Here is a 9685-nt window from a genome sequence, read left to right as displayed (position 1 = left end):
CTGATGAAAATCCGGTTCTGATCGGTTGAAATAATCATGGTTTAATTCAGTTCGGATAATAATGGATAGTTCAGATGGTTTTAAATAAATTTATAAAATATCAGATTCTTTTGCTTACTTCAGATATTTTAGATATGGTAATTTTGAATAGTTTGTTTTTTAGTTATTTTGGATATTTTCATATAAACATATCTGTACATATGTTATTTATAAATTGTATTCTATTTGTAATTATTTTTTTCTATTTATAAACTGCAGTCTATTTATCAATTGTATTATATTATCAGATACAAATATTGTATTTATAAATTGTATCTAAGATATTAGTTATTTAAATTAAAATATAGTTAATAGTTTTAAATATAAATATATCTTCTAACTGAGTTTAGCTCGGTTCTTTCAGTTCATGTAACTTTCCACACCTTAGAGCATCCGCAGTGATAAAATTTCTCTAATATATTTCTCATAATACAAATACTAATATAAGTTAAAACTAAAGTTAAATTTTTTAAAAAAATTGTTGAAATAAATATGATAACTGAGCTGAAATTTGGCAAAGATGTTGTTGACTTGTTCATCTTAGATTGTATGGTGGGATTAGTCTATGATTTCTGGAATCCTAGTGAACTGAGGTAGTTTTTGAACTCTTGTATTGCTTTCTTGTTGTTTTTGTTTCTTTTGTTCGAGATTTCATTTTGTACGGTTCTTTGATCTGTTCGTGTGGAATAAAGAGGACGTGATTGTATTTATAACCATTTATACAAAATGGAAAAACTTTTTCCTTTTTACATTGAGAAGGTTCTCCACATCCTTTACTTTATTGCGTATATTATATTCTGCCATTGTTTAAGTGTTTTTCTTAAAAATTCATACAAGTGCAGGAAATATTTATTCTGGTGCGCCATGGTAAATTCATATTTTTCCCAACAACAAGCATGTTTCAATTTCCATAACACGAACCCAAAAAAAATTAAATGATACTAATCCAAAATTACTAATGTAAGTATTATAGAATCTATTCACTTTCGGACATTCAGAAATGTTACAGAATATAAATCTTACAACAATTCCCAACGACCAATTGTCTCACGTCGAATAGTCTCATATGAAAAAAGTCTGAATGTTTTTTAAGATAAAAAGAAATTACGAAACCGAGTTTTTTGGGTGTTCAGAAATGTAAATAAAACAACAAATCATATCCAAATGAGTCAGCCTTTTTACTTCTGCTTATCATAATCATTTTTATATTATGTGCTTGCAGAACAAGATAAATTATCACGAAGACTCGAGAGCAGTATTTCCCTTCCAATTTTTGAGAAGCCTTTCTTTCTACAAAATTAGAAATCAAAAGAAAAATTAAGATGCAAATCAGAATATGCAAACCCATGAACAAATTAGCGTCATTCGAAGTACAGTTCAAATGCAAATAAGTTATTTATTCACACCACAAACATAGTATTCAAAAGAAGAAATGATATGCAAAGCTGAAAATGCAAACCCATGAACAAAACATGTCTTGAGAGTTCAAGAAAATCACAGTACATTTTAATGCGAAACTAGTATTTGACTGTATACAGTTTCATGCTAAGTTAGTATTTGAATGTAAACCATGGCATCGAATCCAAAGTCTCTGGATAAATGCTTTAGTTGCAAGTTTATATATATGTAAATTATTGTATAGATGAAGATGTGTTTGAGATTATTAAAGAACACTTAAATCCTAAAAAACGTTGATAAATTCGTTTACCTAAACAGTTTTTAATGAATTCATTCACCAAAGTAATCTTAAACCTAAGAAGTTCTAATCAATTCTTTAACCTAAAATTAATTTAGAAGCCTACAAACCTTAATAAATTCCTTGACACTATATAATTAGAGAGAGCGAGAGATCTACCTTTTTGCAAGCACTGTACTTCTCTACTTGTGGTTTTTGCTCAGGGCTAAACGCAAACCACCTTTCATGAGGACATACGTCACTCCAGCTTCCTAAATCTGCACAGAAACAATGGTAAGAGAACAAAAATTACTACATAATACTTGTTAAGACGAGCAAACTGTTTATATTTTTCACACCTTGAAGTAAAATGTTTGGTTCTTTGTTGTACGACTTCAATTTCCAGAGAGTAAGACCACTGTCATCCAATTCGACCGGGCTGGTTCTAAGAACATCATCATATTCTTGAACTTCTGCGAAAGCAATTATAAAAAATAAGCCCCTAAACCATTGTTATTAACAATCAATCACATGAATTCAGAATTATACTTTGCATTTTTAACGCGTTTTGCATTCCGGCAAAGACTAGTTCAGATTCAGCTTCCATTTGTGATACAATTGCAAGCCGTTGTTTAATTGTCAACTCAACCCCATTATTCTCTGCTTGAGCTTTGGATAACTCATCTTCTAACTTCTGATATATTTTTTGCTCCTACAACAAAAAGGTTTTAATATGAATAGTCAAACTTAAATTGTAAAGACCTAAGTAGATTTTACGGTTACGTTAGCTTTTGCTGCATTCAACTTTTCTTTTGCTTCCTTTTTCTTTTCAACAGATTCAGGATTAGCAAAGCAATCCCTCAGCACCCTGAAAGATTGTTTACAACATGTTAACTCTCAAGCACATAAAAAGAAGAAAAACTGATTCAATATATATATATATACATACAGATACATATATTACAATATAACTTACGTTGTGCTAAGCGTTTCATCGCACAAGAAATTCAAAAGTTTCAGCCTTTGCGATGAACCCATCTCCTCATACTCAGAAATGCCTTTTTGAAACATCTGAGGAGGGAAGTCATCAAGCTTAACTTCGGATTGGGCAAGACAGTCTCCAAGAACATTGAACCACCTATCATCTGATGCACTCAGGCCAACTGATCTAAATTATCATAAAAATGATATCAATCAGTTATGTATCAAAGAAAAAATCATACTTTCCAAAAAAACAATACGTACTTGTCTCCTGTGTCTACCAATATAAGAGTCAATAATTGGATTATCATTTGGGTGAGGGTAGAATGCTCTTGGCTCCTTGTGTTTCTTCCGGACACAATCTCACTCACAACAAGTTGAGGTTCCCCTCCTCTTAAGCCAAGAGCCTATTCAAAAGGTCATATGCATTAGAGAAGAGGAAATAGCAAACACTTCCAATGTTAAAAGAAAAAACAAAAGTAGATAGAAGACACCTTTCCAAATTTCGAACAGAACTCCAAAAACTGAAGAACTCTTCCAGCATTTTCAGAGGGCAAGTCAATGCCGAAGACAGTGATTGACTCGATGCCCTGAGGTAGCTTAACCTCCTCAAGCTGAGACTTTTCTTTCTTCTTGAGAATGGGTTTTGTTCTTTTTCCGGCTGCAGGATTCTCCTCGTTGTAGCCTTCACTTGAATCATTCAACTTCAGCTGGCGTTTAGCATTTTTGGGATTTTTAACGGCATCGGAGCTGGAACCATTTTCTCTAAGAAACCCAGTCGGCTTCTTACCTTGTTCCTTTCTGGAAAAGAAAAAAAACATTTTCTCTTAAAATTTACAAATTGAGCCCTAAAACATACACAATCCTTTTTGACAAAAAAAAAATCAAAATGTAATGAATGATATTTAGACTTACAGGCATTTACTACAATCGCAAATTCCCCTGCATCTGTAACAAAGCCAGTCTTCTTTCGATGCAACATCCTCTGGGATCTCTTTGTACCTTTAAATTAGAGCCGTAGTCATATATAAAACAATCACTAGAGATTATACAAATCTTAAGAACATCAAATCAAACCTGTTCCATAGGCAACTACGACAATACTTCACCATACATGTCGTGTTTGGCCTCTTTGTCACACAATTTCCGACAATATCCGATCTCTTTTTATGACACTAAACACACAAAGATCACTGATTCGAACAATGACTAAAAAGAAACCAAGAAGTCACCTAATTTCGAATCAATAAGGATAACAGCAATTCAGAATATAAGTGCCTATTGAAGATAGGTTGATCGAGGCACAAACCTAATTATCATAAAGTTCAAAAAAAATGTTTGAACCTGGTGGCAATACGACGATTCCCTAATCTGGGTTTGATCTTCGATCATTGTTTCAGAGATGTTGTTCATGATTTCGTCGCCCATACTCTCGACAAAACACACACCCAAACCCAAAATAAAAAGGTAAATCCGATAAGAAAAACAAAACGAAGACAGATGTTAAATCTTCGTTTATGTGGCTTGATTTCAGATAATGTGAATCCGAAATCTGTAGATTTCTTACCTTTTCCGTCACTACCAAAAACTTTATGGAAGGCTAGTAATGGCGGGTTAGGATGTAATTCAATTTTTAAGTTGACCAATCTAGAAGGCTTATATATGTTGGTAAAATTAGTCAATCTACTAAATCTCACTAGGTGACCTCTCTTTAAGAAAGATATTAAAATGAATTCTTCATTCCTCAGATGGTATACTCTTTAACAAATGAACCATTGCCAAGTTTCTGATACATGAATTTCAAGCCATTCTTCATTTTTCCTCATATACTGAAGAATTATTAATGAAAAAAATTCTCCCTAAATTATTTCCTAAATTTTAAATAAAATTGACTTGACAAAAAATCTATCTCTTTTTCCGTTCTACTCCTTCCACGTCCTACTTATCACATTATTTCTCTATGTTGTAGTTCATCTCACACTTAATGAACTATTTCGGCTCTGCTCTGATCATACATCTTCACTGATCTTATACATTTTATACTAATCATAATGTAGCTTTCTTTTATAAAGTTACAGTATAAAATATATACTAATCATAATGTAGCTTTCTTTTATAAAGTTACATTTTATATTATTTCATTGTTGTATCATGTGAAAATCACACAGATATGTGTTTGGGCTATAAAATCTGTGATAAAAATCACACACAATATTGGATCATTTGAAATCATAAAGCTCTAAACCTATAATTGTTGGTATATTTATTGGTTTTGTATCGTATTTTTTTTATGAAACATTAAATTTATTAATCATCAATGGAAAGAATAGTTATGTACATGTGAAGCAAGAATAAAAGCCTAATTAAGTATGTGTGCTAAACCAGAGTTGCATCAATCCCCGCAGGCGTGGCTTCTCCGAGTATTTTACCGAAGAGATACGATTCCTCACTGTTTCCCCAATCAACTTCGCTAGCTGAGTTACTTGTCTAGGCTTCTTGAGATGTTTCCTGTCATTTCTCTCACTCCAAATCATGTAGATTGTCGTCTGGAAGGTAAGTCTCAAAAGAATATAAACAAGCCGATCAAACCCATGAGTTGTTAGATGCACAAGTGTTCTCTCCCAGTCCGGGTCAGGTGGGCGACCTAACAACGTACCAATCACCTCTATCCATAGGGTATAGGTATATGGGCAAGCAAAAAAGAGATGATCCCTTGATTCATTTGGTTCCCCACAAAACAGACAACCTTGAACATGTCCCCAAGTACGCATGCAATCACCCGTAGACAACCTGTCCCTTATAGCGAGCCAGGTGATGAAAGCAAACCTTGGAACACCCAGCGGAAACCAAACCACCTTACTCCATGGTACTGCTGGACTGTGAATACGGATTTTCTGCCATGTCTCAGAGGTAGTGAAACCTTTACCAAATTCAGTATCATTCCTCCTCCATAGAACGACTTCCTGGCCCAATTGATCTTCTTCTAATCTGTTGTTTTCAATTGCCTGAATAAGGTCCTTCATATGTCTATCACGAAATCTCCTAAACCTCCAGTGACCCTCGTTCCTCACATCACAAACCAAGGCTGTTCTTGCTATACCAAGCTTTTGGGTACCAATTTCTCCAACCACTTCTATTAATCTGCCCAAAGGATGCCATAGATCAGTCCATAACCTCACACTCTGTCCACTGTGAAGTTCCATTCTGATAAACTGCTTTGTAGTGGCCCTCAACTGCAGTAGCTTCCGCCAAACCCAGGATCCTAAACCAATATCCTTAATATCCCAGAAAGACTCTTGACGCAAGAGGTGGGTCTTCACCCAATCCGCCCAAAGAGAGCTATTTCCATCAAACAAACGCCGTATTAGCTTAAGCGAGAATACCTTTTGTACCTTGCTGATACTTCTAACCCCTAGGCATCCCTCCTTGAACGGCCTACACACCTCCTTCCAAGCAACTTTTGCTTTAGTAGTATCAGTTGGGGAACCACTCCAAAGAAACGTAGAACACATGCTATCAATCTCGTCCATACATGATTTAGGTAAGCAGAAAGCTGAGCTCCAGAAATTTGTTGTACTGGCAATAACATATTTGATTAGCATGAGAAATTTGTGTTGTATTTTCGATACCAGGAGATTTCTTAATACAGATTAGTTCAAATACGTTATTGAATAACCACTTCTCATAGTTATAAATATAAGACATGTTCATTTGAGGATTTGTTTTGATTCGAGTCTGTTAATTCAGGTATCTAGTATTTTGAGTATAAGTGTTTAAGATCAATTCAAGAACTGATGAAAATCCGGTTATGATCGGTTGAAATAATCATGGTTTAATTCAGTTCGGATAACATCGGTAAAATAATGGATAGTTTAGGTGGGTTTAAATAAATTTTTTCAAAATATCGGATTATTTTGCTTACTTCAGATATTTTGGATATAATAATTTTGGATGGTTTTCTTTTTAGTTACTTTGGATATTTTAATATACAAATATCTGTACATATGTTATTTATAAATTGTATTCTATTTGTAATTTTTTTATTTATAAACTGCAGTCTATTTATAAATTGTATTATATTATCAGATACAAATATTCTATCTATAAATTGTATCTAAGATATTAGTAATTTAAATTAAAATATAGTTGATAGTTTTAAATATAAATATATCTTCTAGCTGAGTTTAGCTCAGTTCTTTCAGTTCATCTAACTTTCCACACCTTAGAGAATCCGCAGTGATAAAGTTTCTCAAATGTGTTTCTCATAATACAATACAATTTAAAACTAAAATGAAATTTTAAATAGATTAAAATTTGTTGAAATAAATATGATAAATCTTAGTTTGTTTAGGTAGCAAGCATAGAGCATGTTATTCACTTGATTGTAGCGGATCAAAACTCTGATTGATTTTTCCAACGTTAATTAAATATTGATGTCAGAAAAAAAAAAAAAAAACCAAACCAAAAGAGAAAAAAAAAGTAAACAAAGAAAAAGAGAAGACAAAACAAAATAGTAGTATTCAAAAAATTTCATTAAATACTCCTTGACCGTCGGGTGCCGGGGAAGTCTTCACATGACTATCCTTTATTTATTTCATTTGTTCCACCGAGCTGTGGACTTTCTCTCATTCTTAAAAACTCAAACTCTCTACTTCTGATTCCTAATTCTGCTAAAAGTTGCAAAGAAATGACATCTCAGTTGCTTTTGCCACCAAACCCATTCACCAGACCAGTCTCGGCTAAAGTTTTCCTTACAGGTACGTATAACTTTAATATGAACTCGTTTGTGAATAAAGAAAGAAATGGCATCTCAGTTGCTTAAGCTCTTTATATGTTTTTGGTTCTTGATTAATTGCTGTTGAAGCTCCAGCTTCATAGTTAAGTGCTTGATGTCTTGAGGTCGAACTTGATTTGATTAGATGATGACTTAACTCTGAAAAGAAAGTCAAACCAAGCAACAAGAGTTTCAAATGGATTTAGCTTAAGAGCAAAAGCAGCTTTAAGATCTAATCATAGCTCATCTGTTGAGATTCCAAATCAATGGTACAATCTTATTGCCGATCTTTCTGTTAAGCCTCCACCACCCTTGCATCCCAAGACTTTGGAACCAATCAAACCAGAAGATTTATCTCATCTTTTCCCTAATGAGTTAATCAAACAAGAAGCAACGTTAGAGAGGTTTATCGACATCCCTGAAGAAGTTCTTGAAATCTATAAGCTCTGGCGTCCAACTCCTCTAATCAGGTTCTTGATTTATTTATTTTTCTTCAATTCGTTTTATTATGTTGATGATATGCACTTGAAAGTGATAAATGAATACATTAGAATAGTATAAGGATGCAAAGAAATGCAGAAGATTGTTCCTCTTCTTTATAATCCCGAGTCTTGGTTTGAGTTTAGAGCAAAGAGTTGGAGAAGCTTCTTCAGACACCTGCAAGGATTTACTTCAAGTATGAAGGGAGTAGCCCAGCTGGTTCACACAAACCTAACACAGCGGTTCCTCAGGCTTATTACAATGCGAAAGAAGGTGTCAAGAACGTTGTGACTGAAACCGGCGCTGGCCAATGGGGCAGTTCTTTAGCCTTTGCCTCTAGTCTATTTGGACTTGACTGCGAAGTAAATACAAAGATTTTGCAGCTATGTCTTGCCTTCTTAAGTTCAATCAGTTTTGTACAGTGTTTGTTTCTTTTATGCTATATAGGTGTGGCAAGTGGCCAATTCATACCATCAAAAGCCATACCGCCGGTTAATGATGCAAACGTGGGGAGCAAAGGTTCATCCATCTCCGTCTGATCTCACTGAGGCGGGTAGAAAAATCCTTGAATCCGACCCATCAAGCCCGGGAAGTTTAGGCATTGCGATCTCAGAAGCTGTTGAGGTTGCAGCTAGAAACGAGGATACAAATTAAAGTACTGTTTAGGAAGTGTACTGAACCATGTGTTGTTACACCAGATGGTTATTGGAGAAGAATGCATAAAGCAGATGGAAGATTTTGGTGAAACGCCTGATGTGATCATAGGATGTACCGGTGGAGGTTCAAATTTTGCTGGTTTGAGTTTTCCTTTTATCCGGGAGAAACTCAAAGGCAATATCAGCCCTGTTATAAGAGCTGTTGAGCCATCTGCTTGTCCTTCCTTGACCAAAGGAGTTTATGCTTATGATTTTGGAGATACAGCTGGACTGACTCCTTTGATGAAGATGCATACTTTAGGACATGACTTCATTCCTGATCCTATCCATGCCGGTAATAAATTAAAATTTTAAACCCATGATCTTGAATACACTAACCCTAAGGCTTCTCCAGCTCTTTGCTGCTTTCTTTTTTTTTTTCTTGTCTATTGATTTTTGTTTTCTTATCCGCTTTTCCTTTCTCCATGCAAGTAATAAGCTGTTTAAGCCTCATGCTCTTCTTGTTTTTCTTGATTCTTGATTTCCATTGTTTTGTTGTTTTGATAGGTGGATTACGGTACCATGGGATGGCACCCTTGATCTCACATGTTTATGAACAAGGTTTCATGGAAGCAATCTCAATTCCTCAAATCGAATGTTTCCAAGGTGACACAATATCTCAACTCTCAATTCCGAAAATTAATATTTTGTTAATTTTACTCCCTTCTATATTTGCATTTGACTGTAGTTCCCACTTCCTGATCTAATTTTCTTTGCAGGTGCCATTCAGTTTGCAAGAGCGGAAGGGATAATACCAGCGCCGGAACCAACTCACGCCATTGCAGCAACCATAAGAGAAGCTCTCCGATGCAAAGAAACAGGAGAAGCAAAAGTGATACTAATGGCGATGTGTGGTCATGGCCACTTTGACCTTTCCTCTTATGACAAGTATCTAAAAGGCGAATTGGTGGATTTATCATTCAGTGAAGACAAGATACGAGAGTCTTTGTCCAAGGTTCCTCATGTTGTTTAGCTCCAAATCCCCATATTTTGAACCAGGCATGTGAAATAAGGTAGAGCATCTTTATCAAAAAAAAAAAA

The 9685-nt window shown here is 34.6% G+C and overlaps 1 protein-coding gene and 1 pseudogene across 1 annotated transcript; one reads left to right on the top strand and one right to left on the bottom strand.

Moving 5' to 3' along the window:
* Positions 1-1253: 1253 nt before the first annotated feature.
* LOC106320544 lies at positions 1254-4103 on the bottom strand. Its single transcript, XM_013758928.1, has 11 exons — positions 4040-4103; positions 3773-3870; positions 3611-3697; positions 3190-3496; positions 2960-3102; positions 2691-2882; positions 2498-2582; positions 2264-2426; positions 2074-2187; positions 1895-1992; positions 1254-1329 (listed from the first exon to the last, which is right to left on the bottom strand). The coding sequence occupies exons 1-11, from the start codon at positions 4085-4087 to the stop codon at positions 1276-1278; spliced, it is 1389 nt and encodes a 462-aa protein (XP_013614382.1). The 5' UTR covers positions 4088-4103; the 3' UTR covers positions 1254-1275.
* A 3185-nt stretch (positions 4104-7288) lies between these two features.
* Positions 7289-9679, top strand: LOC106320543 (annotated as a pseudogene).
* The last annotated feature ends 6 nt before the right edge of the window (positions 9680-9685 follow it).

The sequence above is a fragment of the Brassica oleracea genome, unplaced genomic scaffold, assembly GCF_000695525.1.
Source record: "Brassica oleracea var. oleracea cultivar TO1000 unplaced genomic scaffold, BOL UnpScaffold00955, whole genome shotgun sequence".
NCBI lineage: Eukaryota > Viridiplantae > Streptophyta > Magnoliopsida > Brassicales > Brassicaceae > Brassica > Brassica oleracea.
Note: the sequence above shows the minus strand (reverse complement) of the source record. Positions and strands in the feature narration are given on the sequence as shown.

What these genes read in the sequence shown, in the direction of transcription:
- LOC106320544 (XM_013758928.1), bottom strand. Translation starts at nt 4,087, where the DNA reads ATGATCGAAGATCAAACCCAGATTAGGGAATCGTCGTATTGCCACCAG. An exon ending in TGAATGCAGCAAAAGCTAAC is followed by an intron (nt 2,427 to 2,497) that starts GTAACCGTAAAA and finishes TTTTTGTTGTAG; the next exon opens with GAGCAAAAAATATATCAGAA. An exon ending in ACCAAACATTTTACTTCAAG is followed by an intron (nt 1,993 to 2,073) that starts GTGTGAAAAATA and finishes GTTTCTGTGCAG; the next exon opens with ATTTAGGAAGCTGGAGTGAC.